The 22,953-nt window shown below is 36.8% G+C and overlaps 1 protein-coding gene across 3 annotated transcripts in view; it reads right to left on the bottom strand.

Annotated features, from left to right (window-relative positions):
* Positions 1-22,953, bottom strand: part of LOC107597553 (small G protein signaling modulator 2) — a 49,943-nt gene that overhangs the window by 15,829 nt on the left and 11,161 nt on the right. For all 3 annotated transcript variants that reach the window (XM_016288674.1, XM_016288675.1, XM_016288676.1), the window contains exons 3-9: positions 8,244-8,412; positions 2,764-2,928; positions 2,160-2,227; positions 1,791-1,939; positions 1,554-1,688; positions 648-772; positions 167-234 (exon numbers count right to left, since the gene is read on the bottom strand). In XM_016288674.1, the coding sequence (XP_016144160.1) occupies positions 167-234; positions 648-772; positions 1,554-1,688; positions 1,791-1,939; positions 2,160-2,227; positions 2,764-2,928; positions 8,244-8,412 (879 nt within the window). The remainder of the gene's footprint in view (positions 1-166; positions 235-647; positions 773-1,553; positions 1,689-1,790; positions 1,940-2,159; positions 2,228-2,763; positions 2,929-8,243; positions 8,413-22,953) is intronic.

Genomic DNA, 22,953 nt, shown 5'->3' with positions numbered 1-22,953 from the left:
AAAATGTGAATTTATTTCAGTATCAATACTTGATGCTGAAATATGTGCTACATTGAAGCTAACAATCTGGCAAATTTTATATATAATTAATATAATATAATATAATATAATATAATATAATATATAACTGCTGAAGCTAACAATTTTGTCAAAGATGTAGACTCACGGCGCTGGTGACAATGAATGCAGACGATCTGTCTTAAAGGCACAGTCAAAGCGTAGTCCCAATAAATACTAAAGTGTGACAAGAGGGTGATAAAAAACATTGAGAAAGAGAGAGAAATTGAGAGAGCCTGAAAAGGTTTCTGTTAAAACAGATCAGTGAAATAATCAATGTTGTTTTGCTCACATTTAGATGTCTATTTATTCCTTACAAACATATCAACCTTATCATTACACACCAGCAATCAGCACATCAGGACACTCAACTTAGGCTTTTCCTGTCCATCCTCTGTAAAAGCAATTGCTTTGCCCTGCCTAGCAATCTCGGACCAATCAATTCAGTTCCTACATGTCAAGCGCAGTCGTGGCAAAATGAATCGCAGTGATTGGTCATCACAAATCATAACTAACTCTTCCGGCCCATTTTACCTGATGACCTAATTTACCTGAATTCCCCCTGTGTGTGTGTGTACAGCATATTTTACCTCTTCTCCAGGTCACAGTCTCCCAGAGTTCCATTGATTAGCTGATTGGGCGTCCACTTCAGCGTGAGTGTTTCAGCCGTCTGATGAAGGGACAGGTAACCACGCAGCACCTCCATGTCCTTCTTCTGCAAAGAACAAAGTCTATTCAATAAAACACAGCGGCTTCCCCAACTCCTCTAAAATAACTAGCATAATCAGCAGCCTTACACACTTTTCTTTGTTTAGAAGTTAACATACAAGGAAAAGAGCAACAAAAAGGAGAAAAAGGTGTCAGATCAAAAGAATGAAAGAAAAGTGAGTGTTATAAGCAACAGAGTGCCATAAATAAAACGTCTCTGACGATTCACGGTGATGATGAGAGCTGCGAAACGCATCAGGTTTCACACAGAAATCCAATTAAACCTGAATCACTGCAATCCTTTTGGCAAGGGTCGTTTACACTATTGATTTCTACAAGTCCTTGCCAGACCCAGCACTCTCTGTGCCCAGTTGCATCAGTCACCGTTGCAAATCTCACAAACACTTTCATGCACACATCCAGTCCATGCCTGACTCATTTGATGACAAATCTAATGTGGTGTAATGGCTAATCCAGTCTGCCTTTTCCAGTTCACAAGAGTAGCCAACTAGCAGCCGGGAAGTCAGCATGGGCCAGGGAAAGCCATCTGACCATTCATTACACAAGGGAAGACAACATTTTGAATAGTTCTACCTACCTACACCACTGCGGCTCAATTCCCATAACCAGCAGACCTTGAGATCCATTATATTGATTAGATGAGATTCACTGATCTACAATCAATCTCTTTTGTTACAGCCATCTAAAGATCTGTAGATGCAAATCAAACTAGTTTTCCTGTAAGTGTATTTGCATCTGTGTGTGTGTGTGTGTGTACACTGTCTTACCGGTTGAACGAGTACATTGTTTTTTCCGTAGAGCAAGTGAACACGTGAGTTTTGGTGCAGGGATTCAACGTACTCTCTGGCCGAGGCTGCAAACTTGTCCTCAGACATGCTTCCTGAGGACTGACGCTTTCGGATCTGAGGAAAAACCATGAATATGAGATATCTATGCAGTTTAAATTGATTATTTACTAAAACAAAACTACTGCACAATCACCCCTATACGTATGATATTCTCACCCCAAGTGCAGGCCTGCGGGCCGGCGACACTTCTTGACCCCTGTGGGCCCCGTGAATGCGATGCCGCTGGACCAGCTCATTGGCTGACGGGTCTGTCCAGAAATGATCCGATGTCTTGAGCTTAGTGTACTCCAGAGCGCAAGGCCCAACTATAGATGATAAAAAATATCAATTTCACATAAAACAACTTGTAATGTGATAAAAAAAAATGTCAGAGAGAATTATAATAAAATAATGAAAGCTAACACTATTTGAAAAATTGTTTCACAATCTCTTTTCACTGAACATAGATCTCTTCAGTGATCTATAAATCTCTATTAGCTGCATTATGAGTAGATAGAGTGCATTTTATGCATTAGATAGACTCACCCAGCAGTGCCGCCAGTATAGGGCCAAACACTGAGTCGTGCATGAGGGCCTCCTTTTCATAATACTTACTACAGACACACACAAACAGCAAACAAACAATGTGTACGTCAATAACCAGAGACCTCTTTCAAAGGCTGAACAAATAACACATTATTTCACGAGCGCCATGTGACAGTCCAAACAATCACCATGGACAAATGATAAATTTCAAGCCTTAATCTTGGCAAATAACACTTTGCATAAGAGAGATGAGCAATGCATGTTATGCAGTCACTATTATTTAAGAAAAAAATAGGCATACACAGATATTAAAATTCCACCTGATATCAATAAGATGATTATTTTAAAATGTTTAATGTTATGCTAATAACAGGTACATGTTTGGTATTAAAATTCTTTATTATTTTGACTAAATAAATAAAATAATAAATCACTCATAAATCAATCATTTTAAATATGCTAAAAGTGAATATAGGCATTGCAACATTATAATGTACAGTACAAAAAAACAGATTTTCATTTGTAGACTTGATAAAGATTGCAGTGTTTAATTTTTTTTTATCCTAAAAACTAAATACTAAGTTGCAGTACTGATGCTAATTACCTTGCATTATCCACAATATACTGCACAATTTTGTCCAGGACTTTATCAAAAAGGGCCGTGCGGACCCATATATGCTTGATGGCCTGTGCAGAGAGTGGCTGAGGCACTCGGCCAGCAGAGGACCCCTGCCTCCGGAGGGTCTCCTGTCCTGTGCTCTGGGTTCTCCTGAGAAAGACCATCAATAATACATTGATGCACAAGAATGCAAGTGTATATAACAAAAATGCACACAAAACATAAGCAAATAGAGTCATTACAAACCAAGTCTTATGTGACCAAATGGCACAATAGTAATAATTTGCACACATTTTCTCATCACTTAATAACAGTATTTATATCAATTTACAATTTTTCTTGGACATTCTCCGAACAAATTGCATGAATTTAAGAAAAAGTCTCCAAAAAAAAGTCACAAAAAGTGTGATTTTGCTATAACTAGGCCTTCCTTCAATCATTCTGTGCTTCTATTTTGTCCTCGTATAACCTGCTAAAATCCCATACTCACATTGCCTGGCCTTATGAAAGAAGCAAGAGACACAAAAGAGATTATGACTGTGCCTGCCAGTGGGTGTTTCTAAGTGTTTGTGAGTCCATATACTTCTCCATACTGCATCTCGACAGGATGACCTGGCTGCTCATTTACAACTGTGCAGGAGGGCCAGCAGAAGTCACAAAGCCCACTCGAACCCCCTGAGCCATTCACCCAGTGGATACAACACACACATATTCACACAATGACAGGGACGGAGCATGTGTCATCTCAAAAGACTCACCTAAGTGCATTAAAAGAGATAAATTCCGCATATAAAAGACTAAGTAACACAAGAGCTGGAACATCTAAGATTAGAGTTGCATCATCTGTCATAGAAGCCACTCAAACCATCAACAACAACAGTTACTCCTGAAAAGCATTTAGGACCAAATCCCCGCAATTACGCTAATATTCAAAAGTTTGGGAGCAGTAAGTGAGATTAATGCTTTTGTTCAGCAAGCATGCATTAAATTGACAAAAAGTGACAGTAAATTTCATTTCTATAAATTTCTATGCATTTTCTATTTCAAATAGATGTTGTGCTTTTGAATGTTCTATTCATCAAAGAATCCTGAGAGAAATGTATCATGATTTAAAATAATTTAAATTGTAATACTATTACAAAATATGACTGTTTTTACTGTATTTCTGAGCAAATAAATGCAGCCTTGGTGAACATAAGAGACATGAACATGAAAAAAATCTTACTGACCCCAAACTTTTGAACAGTATTGTATGTTTTGGCTGAGATTGCATCACAGCATTACAGTAACACCCTGTCCTAACTACACGATGCTGCGACATGTGATAAAAGGTATCTTTTCCATGTTAATCTGAGTTTTTGTCCTAACCAGCTGCGACAGCGACACACAAAGTTGAGAGCCAGACTCCAGCTCTAGGGTGACAGAGAGTCGTCGTTCTGCTCAGAGAAATGAAGAAATCACAGAAGAGCCAAGAAAAAAAATCTTGCTTTAGGGCACTGTCACAAACTAGTGTAGACTAGTGTAGTGTAGTTTTTTTTTCTTTATTGTTGTTTTGGACCCCATTGACTTTTATTGTATGGATAAAAACAATTATTGTTCTTCAATTATTGTATGTTTAACAAAAGACAGAAAAACATACAGGTCTGTATCAACATGAGGGTGAGTAAATAAATTATTCTGAGGTGAACAATCCCAGCTTTAGGCTGAAAATAAACCTGGAATATTCCTTTAAGCCAGTTTCTGTGACTAAGCCCGTCTGAGATCCATTCAGAGTCTGTGGAGAGTTGGGAGGACTGCTGTAATGTTGAGTGTGCCGATGAGAGAGTCCATCATGGGCGTAAGCCAATAACACCCCACAGCCATCAATCTCCCTCCAGCCCGGATATCACACTACATCACCGCTGCAGGCAAACCAGAGATGGATGAGTCTGCTGTCTGCGCCACAGCGCCCTCATCTTCTCTGATTTACATAAGCATTGATCGCATAACGGCCTACCACTTACACTGTGTGTGTGATTGCTGGCCGCAACAGTGGACATTCAATATAAACAAGCAAATAAATCCCTGCACCTGAGATGAGCTATGCAGATGCTATGGAGATGAAACTGTGCATTTCTGCTGCAAGAGCAATAATGTAGAGCATCCAGTGAAGCTTCAGAGGCCCATTAATAAAGATGCAGTGAGAAAGGGTTCATTGAGTCTGTTATGAATCCACAAATAGCACATATTTTTGTATAATGACGCTAAACCATATATTTAACTGCTGTTCATGGCAACATACAGATGCTACTTTCCATGGCCTCTCTTTTTATACCAACACAAATTAATTGCAATCTTTCAATCTTTTGATAGATGACTAGAAGTTCAGAAGTCTCTACTTATAAAGCAAGAAAACTTTTTTTCCCACAGAAAAAATTTACTTGAACTTCAAATTAACAATATATAAATTAAAGCTGTAATATTGTTGAGGTATTTGTCTTTTTGCTTGGCCGACTAGCTTTCTAATTTACACCTTCATGAGGCCATCTACTTCATGAACAGTTAAATTACATTTTCTCCCTACTGTGCAATAAAACATGTGCAATTCCCAACTATCTATACTTATATTTATTATACGTATGTTATTGATTTAATATATCTTACATCCATACACATTCCCTTGCATAACTGGTATATAGCACATCTGTACATACAATATACTGTCTAATGTCTTTTTGTCTATTGTGTATTGTTTTTACTAATTTATTTCTACTCACTTATTTTTATTTTGTTATCTGTGTCTTGTCACTTGTCAACCTGTCTGTGCACTGGAAGCCTCTGTCACCAAGACAAATTCCTTGGCAATAAAGCTCTTTCTGATTCTGATTCTGACATAATATAATAATTTTAACTTCACATCCATGTATTTAATTATTTGTTAACTTTAATTACAGATTACTAAAACTGTATTGATCTATATATAACCTATATACACTGTATTAATTACTAATACTGTATATATCAAATAAACAATAGTTACAAAACTATATATATATATATATATATATATATATATATATACAGTATATATATATAATATATATATATTATATATATATACATATATACACACACATACACACACACACACACACACACACACGTACATATATTTATACATTAAGTTTTTTATATAATTAAGATTTTTTAAAATGTTTTTATAAGAATATAAGAAGTCTGTTATATTATAAATGATTGAGCATTAAAAATAATTGACAATAACTGAGCAACACTCAGCATATTAGAGTGATTTATGTAGAATCACGTGACACTGAAAATTCTGCTTTGTCATCACAGAAATAAATTAAATGTTAAAATATATAAAACATACAAAACAGTCTTAAATTGTAATAATATTTCATATTTTTGCTGTTTTACTGTATTTTTTATTAAAAAAATTGTAGCCTTGGTGAGAACAAAAGACTTAATTATTTAAAAAATCTTATATAAAAACGAATTATAGTTGTGAAGCTAAATACGAGTGCAATAAATGAAATCATTTAAACAATGAAGTACAAACGTGTTTTGGGTGCAATACAACTCTCTTGCATAAGAAAGTAATGACATGGATTTGCTTTATTAGTCCTGAGTTTGAGCCCTGAATTGCTGCGGTAGAGGTATTCAATAACCAGCAAGCATCTTGTTGCTCTAGCAATGGTTACACCATGGTGTTGCTGTGGCAACGTGAGTAACCGAGTGAGTGCTGTGGGGGAGGGGTGCTTAAAATGGACAGGCAGGGAACACCGCAGAACATGTGACTTGCAGCACTCCACATTAATGCTTTAAATGCAAAGTGGCTTCAACTAATCTCTGACCACAACAGATATTGAGTCACATGGAGATTGTGGCTACTAGGCCAGAGCGGTCCGCTCTTGAGTGGCACATTGGCCATGTGGCTCTGCTAATGGAGAGTTAATGGGAAAATAAGAAGCTGACTGAAGCCCCGAAGCATCCGCCCAAAGCATTCCTCATTTAAAGTGCTACAGAGCCAGTCTTCTGTTTAAAGCCCAACAAAGCAGCAAATCATGCCTCTCCACACACCAGATGAGATCTGCTTCCTGCTTTCATCATTGTCTGAACAGCTTATCAGTCATAAAGCATTGCTTATCATCGCTAACATTATCAGTTCCAGTTTATGGCTCTCTTTGTCTTTTAGCATCTCTACTTACAGTTCATATTAACAGGCAGAATAAGAGATAGTTAAAAGAATGTAATTTTTCGATGTTAAAATGTTTTCTCCTATTGCAGTTTAAAATACAGAGACAAAACGTTGCTGTTGAAGTGGTCTGAGAGTGATATGTTGACTTTTAGTTAAACCAATGGCATAAATTTAGGGTGTGAGTTTTGCAGTTCATACTGTTAAGTGTTGTTCACGAAAACGATGATAACTATAACTATACAAAGTTTCAAAAATCATTCTAATAGAATTCCAAAACCACAGCTACTGTATGACTAATCGTTGTAATCACTTTCAGATTTTTTTTTTCTTGCTGATGAATGATAAAAACATCAAAATCCACCTGACTTTAAAGAGCTTGAGGATTTAAAGAGGTAGTTTATTGTCCACTGGTGTGAACATTAATATAGTTATCATTATAGTTACCTTTATAGTTATAAAATGGTATTTGCAATCGGTTTTATTTTTTGTAAATTGACATATTTCAGAGTGAAACAGCCAATCAGAATCCACCAGGCATTTAAGAGCTCGAGCATTTAAAGCAACAGACAAAAAACTGCAGCACAATATTGTAATAACAGAATGTTATCTTCTACTGGTGTGAATGCTTATAAAGTTATCATTATAGATCTTTATAGTTATAGTTCTCGGTGTGAACAGGCCTTTAGTCGAGCAAAAAAAATACTACTTTTAAATTCAACAGAAAACGGCATTCTCAATCTGTTTTATTTTGAGATATTTCAGAGTAAAACAGGATATTCAATGAGTAAAAAAACCTCATTGTAAATTGTAAAACTGCAAACTTACGTAAATTAATTAATCAGATTTCATAAAGGCTACATTACTAACTAAAACAGTCAAAATCAAAAGCTATATGGCTTTTGGCTAAGATTAGCCAGTAGCCCAAATGGCCTAGATCAGGGGTGCCCAACCCTGCTCCTGGCGATCGACTGTCCTGCAAAGTTTAGCTCCAACTCTAATCAAACACACCTGCCTTTAATTTTTCAGTGATCCTAAAGACCTTAATTAGTTGCTTCAGGTGTGTTTGATTAGGGTTGGAGCTGAACTTTGCAGGACAGTCGATCGCCAGGAGCAGGGTTGGGCACCCCTGGCCTAGATGATGTCAGCTGAAAAGAAAGTCATTTCACAAGTGTATAGTTTACTAAATGAAAAGATTGCAAAAATTAATTAATTAATTAATAATTTCTATGGAATAATGCACATAATTTGTGCACAAAAAAAGTCAGACCTGGTGATTTCAGCCTGCTGCTGTAGCTGTTCTTGAACCTTGCGGCAGATCTCACTCGCCGTGGTGTTCAGCTTGCCGATCTTGGTGAAGAGGGCGGCAATCTTATCGCTGCGGAGGAATCCCGCTGCTCTTCGCTTCAACAGGTGGCTTAAGCAAGCCTCAATGGAGCCTGCAGAAACAGAGGGAGGAGTTGATAAGCAAAGATCAAACACTGAATAAACTTAAGCAATTAGCATCTCATTATTTCCAACTGCTTTATGAATTCCTTTAATAACAGCCATTTGTTCTCACTTGTCAAATTTTCAATTCCATTTCTTTCCCAGGAGGCTTTGCTATAGATGAACTTGCACGATGCAAGGGAAAATCTTATTGCAGAAGTAATTGTGTTCTGCCTCATACTTCTCATTCTCTTTTTGTGAGGTAAACAGCCATGACAGAAGCGCAATTGCAACTGGGAACAAGATTTACCGCTGGTTCCTGAAGCACAGCTAAATATTTCAGTAATTCAGAGTCAGGGCGAGCTACCTGTTACCGCTCCTGCTTCTGCTAGGATTTAGTCCCCTCAAGCGCTGTGCGCTCACTTCAAAAACAAATAAACAATGGCAACAGTTCCCCAGTCCCCTAATCTCACTGATGAAGGATGGAGCGGATGTTCATATTGCTGTAAAAGGACGACTATTGCATTCGTCCATCTTTCTTGACAAGTAGCCAAGTGCTCATGCGCCAAGAACAACATAAATTATGATACATGAGGAAAGTTGCTCGGCAAATGAAATCTGATTATTATCAAAACAAAAGATGATTTTTTTTACATGATTGCAATGAAAGGCCAGTTATGAGATTTGCATTTGCCGTGACAGCTAAGTCTACCTGTCGACTCGCCGCGTGATTGATGCTATCAATATCTCAGCAGAATCGAGGTCCTTTCGCTGCCACATAATATACTGAATTTGTGAAAGCAATCAGATGTTTATGGCGGTAATATCGTTTTTATTGCTTGGCTTGTGCCACCGGGGGCAGTGGCTTAAGCGTTCTCAGCTTCAAGTTTTTCCTGTTAAGAGCCTGTTTGATACATTTAGAAAGCTAAATCTTTTGACTAAGACGTTTAACGTTTAAGAAACCCGAAGTTGTGCAGCCCTCCAAAAGGAGACCTGATCAACAAGCTGCAAATATGTTGCTAATCTACACCTCTAATTTCAGAGCATACAAGAAGATGAATCATCTAAGCGGCTGCTGAGTGCTTCCCCCTTGAGAACCCAGCACGATAACTGTCTTCTCCCAAAAGCAGCTCTGATTTGAACAGTAATGCCCTGAGAGGCACTAAAAGAAATGGCACTTCCTGTGTTTCTCGGATCCATCATCCGTTGAGCAACAAACGAGCAGACAAAGCGCTGTGCAGTTGGGAAACGAGCTGAATGCTCCTGAAGATGTATTTACATAATCTCTCTGTGCCTGCTGGTTTGAACGCCTCCTGCATGTATCCATACACCCACAAGCTACTCAGGTCTCAAGCTCACAGCACATGTTTGAATGCATACATCTGTATCAGGCAAAATGCATACATACATAAATAAACTCTTAAAACACACTTTTCACACTTTCACTAGTTAATTTAATTTTTCCTTTACTAATGTCCGGCTCCAAAAAATGTCAGACTGCTTTGTCTTCCTAATGCTAATCTCATATTATTGACTTACATATTGTTAATTAGAAATTGCTTCTATTGTCCTCGTTTGTAAGTCACTTTGGACAAAAGCATCTGCTAAATGATTAAATGTAAACATAAATGTAATGATTATAATAAGAAATGTATCTTGAGTACTAAATTGGCATATTAGAATGATTTCTGAAGGATCATGTGACAGTGAAGACTGGATTCTGAAGAAATTCAGCTTTGCTATCACAAGAATAAATTACATTTTAAATTACTGTATTTTTGACCATATACTGTATTTTTGAATTACCGACCCCACACTTTTGAATTGTGGTGTATACAATAACAAATCAACCACAAAGTTGAAGAAACATCCAAATAGATTTTACCATCTCATATAGGTAGGATGCTTTGTGCATTTAACTGAAGAAAGCTTTGAAACAATGCATACGGGAGATCAGTATCCCATCACAGATACATTAAAAGGCTTCATCTGATTCAACTGTAACATCCTCCATCCAATAAGAACAGCATTGAGAACAGCATCTCAAAAAACCACGTGGGGATTTTTAATGAGAAACAGATTAGACATATAACCCCTATAAATCATGCGGTTTTACATCTTTGCTTGCCTTAATGGGGCATTAATGCCTCCTGTGTTCTTTTAGTCATGGAAGCTGAAGTATGTCATTTTTAAATACTTACTTCTATCCCAGTTTATACAACTATACGTAAGCCATTGATGGGTTCCTTTTCTTCAAGACAAATTACAGAGCAGTTTGTTCATAGATCAACATTGGCATGCTAGAGAAGAAGATCTAATTAGGCTAGAAGCACAGTTAACCATAATTTTTTGCCAAGACAGAGCCTGTCGATAGAATACAGCAGAACACATCATCAAAAAGCTACAGTATTGATGCACATCACAGTATTGAGTTCAGCATCACACATGTGAATGCGCTCACAAGCGACTATATACGTTGATCAATGGCTGTAATCTGAGCTACTATCATCTCTGTGAGAGGTGGGGGGCTGGATGCCGGCAGCTGGGCGCGATCGCTGCCGTCCGTAGGGAAACACACCTGTGACTGTACAGTCAAGCTGTGAGTCACAGTAATAGACAGTAATGAACTGCATGAGGTACTCGGCAGCTGCACAGAGAGTGGGCGACAGGGGGACACGGGGGGGCTCGAGAAAGAGTTGGAAGACTATAGGGAAAAAAAAAAGATTAGACAAGGACTAAAAATGAGGGGCAGAGAAAGGCAGGCCAGGAGAAAGCCAGAGTTAAAGTGATGAAGAGTGAGAAAACGAGAGGGGAGAGAGCATGAGAGAAACTACAGACCCAAAACAAGAGATTAATAGAGTAAAATAAAAGGGGAGAAAGACAACGGCAGAGGCTCAGTGACTCATCGCTCTCTGGCATAAAGAGGGTTTAGCACTGCTGTACTTATTAATCAGCCTGATCTTTGTCCCTCAGTCTGGACTCAGGCTCTGTCCTCAAGCGCCGGCCTTACGGAAAACAGCAGGTTCATAGAGACATCTGAATACCAATGACAACCGGCGAAGATGAGATTTTCCACTGGATGGCACTATATGGAACTGATCATTCCCATAGTAAAATGTTGGTTTAGAAAGTGTGAAAGAGTATTCAATTCAATATGATTCAGTTCACTTGTTTTGATTCAATTCAATGAATTAAGCTGAATTATTTGGTGAACTATTTATGTTGTTATTGTTAACTAAAACTATTCAAAATAATTTTCAGTCATTTAAATAAAGTGAAAATAAAATAAAATATAAATATTATATAAAAAATTAGAAATTTTGCATTGGCAACTATCTAAAATAAAAGTTGTTTTAGTTGATGTACTAAAACTAAAATTGAAATACAAATAAATCAGCTAGCTAGAAATATAAAAAACACAACTGTTAAGCAGCACATATTAAGCAGCACAACTGTTTTCAATATTAATGAACATTTTGAAATATATCAAAATAAAAGCACATCACAAATTTACTAAAACCTAAACTAAAATTTAAATGAAAACTGAAAAACCTTCAAAATATGAATACATACTACAGTATATAAATTATACTACCACTGTTATTTTTACTCATCCTTATGTTGTTCCAAATTCATTTGCTGGTATTTGTTTCTGACAGGAATGACAACGAGGCTATAAGGGATAGCAGTGCAGTGCGTTCAGTGGTTGTTTAATAATTGTTCAGCTGATGAAACGTCTTTCTGATGCCATAAAACAGTTTTGAAAGTTGTGAAAATTATGTGATCTAGGACTTTTATATAGTATGTGTTACTGTAAAGACTGTATGTCTATCCCTTAGCATTATTTTAATCCACATTAAATTCAGTATGGTATCTGGTTAAGGTCTATGGTGTTCTTGCTTTAATGACAAGTCACACTTTCAACAGAACGACATTGTAGAGGAGAATTTTCTCCAAAGGGAAAGATTATCTGTCAACAAAGACGTAAAATTTCAGTCTGTTTATCATTCAAAGCTCTTGTATGGCTTCAGAACACTTATGGTTATATAGACAGCTCGGATGATGTGCGGAGCTTTTTGGTCCTTTTTGGATCTTGACAGCTGTGGAACTGTTGTTGTATGGAAAAAAGCTTCAAAACTGTTCCTTTTACTTACACCTGTTATTCCAAATCTGTATGACAAATGAAAAAAAAAAAAGTATATATATATATATATATATATATATATATGGAAGAATATTGGTAACCAAACAGTTTGAGTCCTCTGACTTCCATTGTACAGAGTAAAAAAGGATGAGACGTTTTTCTAAATATCTTCTTTTATGTTCCACAGAAGTAAGAAAGTCATACAGGTTTGGTAGACACCTTGGGAGGTAGTGAGATTAAACAAGACAGAATCTTCTTCATGATGACAAACCATTACACAACTACAGATGTTGCACTCAAAGAAAAACTTTTTTTTTGTACAACTGGCACCATCAGCACCCAGAGAAGTGCCCTGCCATTTCAGTGAAGTGAGAATGAGCTGAGTTTAATCAGTTAGACACCTCTATTAATAGATGCATCCATAGTTTTTGTGAAAGGAGTCAAGTATGAACACAGCCCGTTCCTGTCACCAGGAAGCCTTGCAAGATGGCAGTCTATTTAAACACACACACACATACTACAACAACCCAGCATGAAGGAATCACACACACCTGTATATGATGCATTCACCCCATTCCTGCACTTCCTGCACCTGTGCCTCCTCCTTTCATGATCCAAATAACTGCTCTGTATCTCATCCTTTCAAACAGTGACTCCCAGCCAAACAAACCTCACACAGCTGGATTCATCTTTTTTCGAAAACTTGAAATTTGAAATCCAATTAAAAAAAAAAAAAGACTGAATAAATTATATAAAATAAAATAAAATAGTATTATGTCAAATGAATGAACAAATGTGTTAAAACAAATCATCTCACTTCAAATATATTTCCAATGAAACTCAAGATGTTCTTTGGATCTCAAATCATGCTGGAGAAAATAATCATCAGGTTTGACAGAAATTTGTATATATATGTGCAAAATAAAAAAAAATTTGTGGTCACAGACATTTGCATGCATGCTTACATAAATTTAATAATAAAATCGTTACTGATGTATAAATTAACATGCTAACAACTTAAATCTGACAGTGATACTATTCAAATGTGCCTCAATTTCCAATGGCCATTCAGGTCATCCTCTCACACCAGGTGATTAAATATTGATACTCTAACAGTCCATCAGTCCAGCAATCTCATCTCTGAGACGTATGGTGGTGTTCAAAATCTTGAGTTTTATCTAATCTCTCTGGACTAAGACAGCCAGGTTGAACAGAAATCAATCTGCTTGCACCTCCTTCCATGCACTGAGTGAAAGAGAGAGTTTACTTAATCAACGCTCTCTTTGTCTAAGCACCTTCAATCAGCTGAGGGATGCGCAGCACTCAGCCGCAGCTGCTGACACTATGGAGAAGAGCAGAGCGGTCACCAAACACCTGTCCCAGAGATGAGAAAACATGACAATGCTGGCATTCACTTGACAGAAACACCCACAGAGACACATAGAGCAGCATTCCGATTCTGCTGTCATAGCGATGTGTTTTAGGAACAACCTTTAAAAAACAAGTGCAAGTAGACTTTTTCTTTTTTTTTGGTTCTCACTGAAACTGACACCAGTACTTTTAATAACATCAATTTTTATTTTCTCCTATAAGTGGAACCTCTCCATTACAGAGTTAAATATAAGTCGCACTTCCTTTCACTACATTATTCAGTAACACTGCTGTGCTTGCTTCAGTCATGACAAACTCACACCTGTCCTCCAGAGGCCCATCTCTTCTCTTCAATCTTTTATTCAGAACAGCATTTCATAGATAAACACCATGAAAAGCACGATACCTCACTATGTGGAAATATTTGCATAATGCCGCCCAAATGTGCACGCAAAGAAAGAAGGCGTGGTTTCAGCAGTTAGTGTTGAAGCAGCATGTCAGGGAGACGCTGTGTGTTTCTAGGCAAAAGCAAACGAAACAACAACTAGTCCAGTCCCAGCGCAGAGACACTGAGAGAACAAGAACAATACAGCCAAAGATTAACATCTTAAAGGATGTTGAGGAGCATCAGGAGTCATGTCCGTCTGGCAGCTAGGGATCGAGGGATCTGATGAGGGTTTAGGGAAAACAGTGGAACATCTCAGGCTAACACAATATTCTGGCATGTCTGGAAGTATAAGAATGATAAGTTCTGGAAGTATTTATCTTTTTTATTTTCTCCATAGGCATGTTAATAAATATGATTTCATGAACCAAACCAAACAAATCAACCAGCAGATGAATCGGTGCAAAGGAAGTAAGACTGTGGTGCAAGACAAAAACGTAAGAGACTGTGTTTTTCTTTGTTGAAGTAATTAACTACTCAAGTAATATTGTGAATGGGAAATGAAAACTACAGTTCGATTTACTCGCCCTCACCGATTTACTCACCTCACTTTTACCCTTTTACCCTGACTTTCTTCTTTCAGACGAATACAATCGGAGTTATATAAAAAAAAAACGTCCTGGCTCTTCCAAGCTTTATAGTGGCAGTGGGGTGGGGAGGAGGTGTCGAGATTTTGAAGCCCAAAAAAGTGCATCCATCCATCATAAAAAGTGCTCCACACGGCTCCGGGGGGTAGTAAAGGCCTTTTGAAGCGAATCAATGCATTTGTGTAAGAAAAATATCCGTATTTAAAACTTTATAAACTGTAATCCCTACAGCAAAGCGACGGTGAGTCGTGCGCCTTCACACTAGAGTTTATGTTATGTCAAATACAGCTACGCTGCACATCTATTGATATGAACTGAAAAATAGCACAGATCGCTTGACGGTGAGTGAAAGTCAGAGTGCTCGGCGAGTGAAAATATATCTGTGCTAAACTTATACTTAGTCTCAAACTCACACACTGGCGAGTAAAATCGAAGGACTTATTAGCCAATGGCTAATGTTAGAAATCATTTAGTTGCCCAGAGTGAAGATTTAGTCGCATATGCGAATGATTTACATTTTAAAAGATATCAAGAAATATACAAGTATGCAAGTAGTCAGCAAATGTATGTTGAAAAACTATTTTACTGACAATGCTTCATTTGTTTGAAGAAGTTTGAAAAGATAGATAGATAGATAGATAGATAGATAGATAGAAACGAAGTCACACACCAGTACACACACACATCACTCCAACAGGTACACTGATCATGACTGAACATCCCCTCGTGAAAATCAGCCACAAAGCCCAAAAGGCAACACATAAATAACATCCCATCTACACTGCCAGTCATCAACAACAAAAACACCTCCATCAGAGCCACCTGAGACAGGTCTTCCCATCAACCCCAGTGGACAGCTCCTGAGAATCCATGTCATCCAACATCAAGCGCCTCTCAGTGCAGCCTTCTGGCTGATGAAATCGGTGGGAATATGACGCCAGTCCTGTCCTCGTGAGCAGAGCGAACTGTACAATCTCAGTGGAGTTCAAGCTGTGAAGGTCAGATGGCACCTGGTCCCCCGGAGTGCCGTCCCCTGCAGACAGCATCAAAACCAGAGCATGGAGGGGGCTTGTGAGCTCCTCAGCACCGTGGCAGGGATAATTTCATCGATTGTCAGCACACCTGATGTTATTTATCAGCCTGGCACCTGTATTGCTGTCAGGAAGCAGGGATGAAGCATGAAGATATTCCAGGATGCACTTTTGCCACAAATCTGGGGGGCAATCAGTGGCCAAGTCGCCTGCTGTGGTCTCCTTCACTGTCACTTCAGGCCACAGCATACTGTCTTCAGAAATAGCCCTAAAGAATACCACCAGCTAAGCGGGGTTACATAACCATGTGTGTTTGTTTCAGCCAATTTGTGCGTAATAACCTCTGACATGGCCAAATCCCTGTATAGAAACTGTGTTGTCATAGAGATAGACTGTAATTAGTGAAATACTAGAGACTCCAGAAGCATCTGTGGTCCCCTAAATGAAGCCCACAACCACATATGTGGAAATACAGGACCGGCTGCCAAAATGAAAGCTAGATTAGTGTGGTGTCGGACCATATTTAACCATTTTGGCATTGTTGTACCTTTAGGGGTACAACAGTTTGTCACTGGGACAGCACTTTTAAAGGGACGCTTTGTACCTTCTTTATCCCTTAAGGATGCATAATACAAAGGTGTCCCTTTGAGGGTAAGAAGCTGTTGTACCAGTAAAGGTACAATTTTTGCACATTTTTTTTTTCTGAGAGTGTATGACATCATATTGAATACCTAGTTGTCACGGATACATTCATATTAAACAATATATGAAACCATAAAAACCAAACATTCCAGAAACATCAGTACTTTAGCCTTTTTGTCACAGAAGTTTAATAATTAGTCATCATTTTACAAAGCCAGCAACATTTTTTCAGTGAAGTCAAGTACAATAATCTCTTTGCAGTAGTATATGTGGTCCACCAACTAATTTTTATTGGAGAAAAAAAAGGTTTCATTGTCCCTCCAACATTAAAATAAAAAATTGACTGCACAAGTGTATGACTATTTCAGTGGCTTTGAAATTGCAAGCATCATAACAAAAGTACACTACGGTTTAAAAGTTTGGTGTTAAGAAGATTGTTGTTTTTTTTTGTTTTTTTTTAAAGAAATTAATACTTTAATTCGGAAAGGATGCATTAAACTGATAAAAAGTGAGAGTAAAGGCGTATTGTTACAAAAGTTTTTGATTTCAAATAAATGTTTATTGTCTTTTTCTATTTACCAAAGAATCCTGAAAAAAAGTATCATGGTTTTCACAAAAATATTAAGCAGCACAACTGTTTTCAATATTAATGAACATTTTAAAATATATCAAAATAAAAACTGCTATTGTAATAACATAACACTTCTGCCTTTGGTGAGCATAAGATACTTTTTTCAAAAACATTTAAAAAATCTTACCAACCCCAAACTTTTGAACTGTAGTGTATGTAAATTAGGGATGCACTAATATTAAAATGCCAAAATCAACATTAAAATTATTATAATTATTTTGTTGATGAAAAACTGACATATGTTTTGAGAATGTCAAAAGGTAGTCTAAGTGTACAAATAGGCTAAATGTATAATTATATATCTAATATTAATTCATTAAAAATTCTCTAATATCGACCAGTAACCAATATGGTTACACTGTGCATCCCTAATTTAAATGCATAAATATAGTTAATATGATACCATACACATGTTGTTATAGGCCACGCTTATAATGCAACACTCTCTATCCACAATCCATGGTCCGAAAAAGGCTGAAAATGTCTTGTTTTGAAATGTGACATGCCACGTCTAGAACTGGATCATATCGTTGATAACTAAATTAACAGTTTCATCTACCCACATGCTTGCCCCTGTGATTCAAACAAAGACGCAGAAGCTGTTTTAGATACAGATGCTATTAGTTTCTCTTAATCAATTGTGTTCTACATTCACAACTCACGCCCATTCAGAAAATAGCACTGCTCCATCTGCTTCTTAAATTAAAATATCTATGACTTTTCCCACTGAATTTAACTGCCGATTTTGAGTCAATACAAGAGCAACCAATCTGGAATAGTTACTACCTGTTCATTTGACTTGGCCATATCTGAGCGAACAGCTGTGCGCTTCACAAATAAAGCCTGCTCAGTCTAATTTTAATCTGGGTCTCGAGTAAGACTCATTCGCAAGATGCTTCATCGTGAGCATCAGCTGAGGGATGCTGGGTAAACAGACATGACTCACAACTCTATTCATTCACTCATTAACATCCAATTATCTCACAGTGGCGCAGGTGTTCAAGAGAATATCTGCAAACTTCCTTCTCAGCTCCTTATGACGTTTAGGGATTTAAAACTGCAGCACACAGAAAGTCGAACTGGGTGAAGTGAATAGTTTGGTATTTTTTAACAGGAAAGCAGGAAACAACAACACAGTGCTTTACTTCCTCGACTAGCCTTCTAGTATTGTTTGCATTCCACAAATCAGGAAGTATCGGATGTCACATGATGTGACCTTATGCTCTGCAGTCATTCCTTTGAAGTCTCTGATTTAAAGGAATAGTTCACCCAAAAACAGAATTTTTGATGAAAATGTACTCACCCTCAGGCCATCCAAGATATAGATGAGTTTGTTTGCCCATCTGAACAGATTTAGAGAAATGTATAGCATTACATCACTTGCTCACCAATGGATGCTCTGCAGTGAATGGGTGCCGTCACAATGAGAGTCCAAACAGCTGATTAAAACATCATAATAATCCACACGACTCCAGTCCATCAATTAAAATCTTGTGAAGCAAAAGCTAGCCTTTTTTAAAGAAACAAATACATAATTAACATGTTTTTAACTTCTCACCATTGCTTCCGGGTAAAATCTGAGTGCTCTATCTATAATATTGCTTTCTCCAGCTGTTTGGACTCTCATTCTGACGCCACCCATTCACTGCAGAGGAGCCATTGGTGAGCAAGTGATGTAATCAATATAAAACAGCAACACCGTAGATGTTGCATTGATTTTAGCTAACTGATTTTGCTAATGCATACAACAGCAGAAAATCAGCAATGGCACCAAATTACAGCACAGAAGTAATAGAGTCCCTACAGAATTCTAATACTTTTTCATTCATATTAAATAGCAATTTGTGCTCTGACCCCGCCCACACTCAGCTTGGGTTTGAAACACAACCTGAAGGATTTACAAGGTCTGTGTTTTTCTTTCTATTGATCAGCCAGTGAGCTACACAGCCTGGAGCCAGCTGACACCCCCGACACAACCCACTGCTTGTTAACTCTGAATATGCATGGAGGACAAAAACTTTTAGAACTTGCTGGCCAAAAATCTTCTAAAAGACAAAATCAGCACACATTTAAACATATGCTGCCTTCAAGTATTTAAGACAACATTGTCAACAAGTCAACATATTTGCAAAATGAGTGCACATGAACACCAGCACTATGGCTGCGTTTACACTTGGCATTAACATGCGACCTGTATCCGGATGTTGTGCACATACACATTGAAAAGACAAATGTAAACGCTAAACGAAACGAACTGTCGAAAGAACAGAGCGCTAGTGAGACTCGTACATTTATTTTGATTTGTAAAATGTCCCACGACTGAAAATAGTTTTCAAAAGAAAACCCACCACTTCAGGTCGACTTTGCACCGGAGACTTATTTAAATATTGCGCGGGAAATACAGATCCGATCGGTTATCCAGATTGAGAAGTCAGCTGATGTTACCAAGTGTAAACGCGCCGTGTCCTGATTGACTGATGATCCGATCTGCTTGATCAGATCACGGTGATCGCATATTAATGGCAAGTGTAAATGCAGCCAATGTCAAAACTACCCATGGGAAACCAGTGGGATATTCTTTTCATGCTGGAAGTGAATAAATAAATGATTCAAGGAAGTTATGTTGATACTTCATGTAGGAAGTTACAATGATATTGTTGATAATTAAGATGTAATAGTGAATGTTGACCGAACAGTTTTGTAGCTCTGAATGTTTTATGTAACGTAGGTGAAAAACAGCTATAGAACTTGCCTGAATATGAATAAATCAGTAACCTCAAAAGTTACAAATTTGTAAGATTTCACCTGTAAGTAAATCACAACACTTTAAGAAACAAAAGCTATATTCATCTGAAGAGGTAACCGGCTCGAGCACTTCATCAATATTGATTATTGCCAAACATAAATATATTATTTATGATTATTTGTCATTTCTGTCACTTTATTAAACATGTTTGATTAGCTGAAACAAATTTTGCCCCAAACAATTACTACAGAAATTCTGGTAACACAATAAGGTCCAATTTCTTAACATTAATTAATGTAATAAATATAATTATAAATGCTTTAAAATGTTATTACATTTTAATTAATGAAACCTAATGTTATGAATTATGAATGACATTTTAACAGCATTTGTTCATCTATGTCAATGTTAATTTATAGATCTATTGTTTATAGCCAATTCATGTTCGTCCATATATACATTAAATAACATTAAAAATGAACCCTACCATTCAATATTTTGGGTCAGTACGTTTAAAAAAATAAAAAAAGTATACTTTTATTCAGCAAGGACACATTATATTGATCAAAAGTGACAGTGAAGACATTTATGATGTTACACAATTACTATTTTTAATTAAATGCTGCTCTTTTCAGCTTTCTGTTAGTCAAAGATTCCTGAAAATGTATCATGGTTTCCTAACCCTAACATTTTAAAATATATTAAAATAGAAAACCATTATTAAATTGTAATACTTTTTCACAATATTGCTGTTTTTATCAAATAGATTCAGCCTTAGGATGAGCATCAGAGATTTCTTTTAAAAGCAAAAAAAAATCTTACCAACCCCTAACTTTTGAAGGTTAGTGTATATGTAAAAGTGATTAACAAAACAAACATAATTTATGATACCAAATGCATTAACATAGAACATTTTGTTATAAAGTCTTACTGAAATTCCTTTTAAAAGGTCAACCTCCTTAAAAGTCATTGTATGATTTTTACCCTGATTAAGCAAGCTTTTTCATGTTTAAGAATGAGATGTCTGAACTGAAGTGTGATTTTTATTTTTATTTTACACTAAATACACAGAGAGATCTGTGAGTACACTCACCCATGTAATTCTCAAACAGGCATTAGCAGTGGCAGCATCAGGACAAGGGCTATTATGCAGCTCTGCTGTGCCTAATGGCTCGGCATCATTAGTAGGCCTGTCACGATAACAACTTTTTGTTGTGCGATATATTGCCCCAGAAATAATTGCGATAAGCGATATTATTGCCATTTTTTAAATGTAACAGCATAATAATGCAAGAAGGCCTACACACTTCCAAACGACAACAAACTTTTAATTTTTAAGAATATTTAGATCATGGAAATTAGGCATCAAAATACTAGATACCTTAAAAAACCTGAATAAGTAGTAAATAAATTTTTTTTAACAAAGTGCAAAGTAGCAAGAAGAAAAAAAGAAAAATGCACAAATAACTTGTATGGAGATTTTTCCATCTACAGATTTTTTTCCTGACCTTCTTTTCTCTGTAAATTAAGGGTGCACACTATTGCTGAAAAACACAATCCCTACTTAGCAGTCAGATGTCCGTATGCACAAAGGCACAGATCCCTAAACAAGACCATATCTGCAGATGAAACTTTGTTTGTAGAAGCATTTTTTAAATTTGAACTAGCACCTCATGACTACACCACGTTATGTACGAGAAGCTGCAAAAGACACAGGCGCAAGTGGAATGTACAAAACACAGTCACATTAATTTTTAAGTAAATATAATGTGCGATATATTGCGTCACCAAAAATGATTGAGGTCATGGACATATATTGCGCGATAAGTCGATATATTGATTATTGCGACAGGCCTAATCATGAGGGCATGTCCGTACAGTGTGTGCTCTGCATTATGGGGAGGCAGCAGGGTACACGCACATGATCTTACAGCAACACCAATATCAAACACACAGGAAAGGACGCCAGTGGGATCAAAGCATCTGACAGATGCTTTCTGGGAAATCTGGTTTTAGGCCTTTGACTCAATCTCATTTCTGAAACGAAGCCAGAAAAATGGGCCAATTTAGGAAATAAATATCAGCATAAAATGTCAAGACTTCGATTTAAAACTCTACACTCTTTTTGCACATGAACATGTTTTAGTTTTTCAAATGCCATCTTTATGACTGATTATATCTATTATTTTGCAAATATTAAAACTGGGACCATTTATTCATAGCTCAAGCAATGCCAACAGACAAAAGACATACATGACCATTTAAAGGTTTGGGGTCAGAAAGTGTGTGTTTCTTTTATTTATACTTCAATTCAGAAAGATGTATTAAACTGATCAAATGTGACAGTAAAGGCATTTATAATGATTTCTATTTCAAAGAAACTTTCCATTCATCAAAGAATCCTGAAAAAATATACATCACTGTTTCCTCAAAAATGTCAAGCAGCACAACTGTTTTCAACATTGATAATAATAAAAAAAAATTATTGAGCAGCAAATCAGCATATTAGAATGATTTCTGAAAGATCATGTGACACTGAAGACTGGAGTAATGATGCTGGAAATTCAACTTTGTCATCACAGGAATAAATTACATTTTAAAATAGTAAAATAGAAATCGGTTGTTTCAAAAAGTAATAATATTTCAAAATATGACTGTTTTTAATCAAATAAATGTAGCCTTGGTGAGAATTTGTACAAAACTTTTGAACAGTAGTGTGTTTTGCATAAGGGTTGTGAAAAGCAAATTTCTTATACTTTTTTTTTTTGGTACAGACTACACTAAATGAATGCGAGTCAAATATGCCAAAATAAATTATTGTCTGAACCGACCAAGGTTTGGTTGGTTTGCATGGCGCAGTCCAGCCAAGCAACTGCCATTGAGATGAACAGGAATGCTAATGGAAAGATTCTCCTTCTAGGTCAGAACCAAGCCTTTATGTTGGTGCTCAAATGC

Source organism: Sinocyclocheilus grahami, unplaced genomic scaffold (assembly GCF_001515645.1).
Source record: "Sinocyclocheilus grahami isolate Dianchi unplaced genomic scaffold, SAMN03320097.WGS_v1.1 scaffold233.1, whole genome shotgun sequence".
In the NCBI taxonomy this organism is placed as follows: Eukaryota; Metazoa; Chordata; class Actinopteri; order Cypriniformes; family Cyprinidae; genus Sinocyclocheilus; species Sinocyclocheilus grahami.
This window is presented reverse-complemented; position numbering and strand designations above follow the sequence as displayed.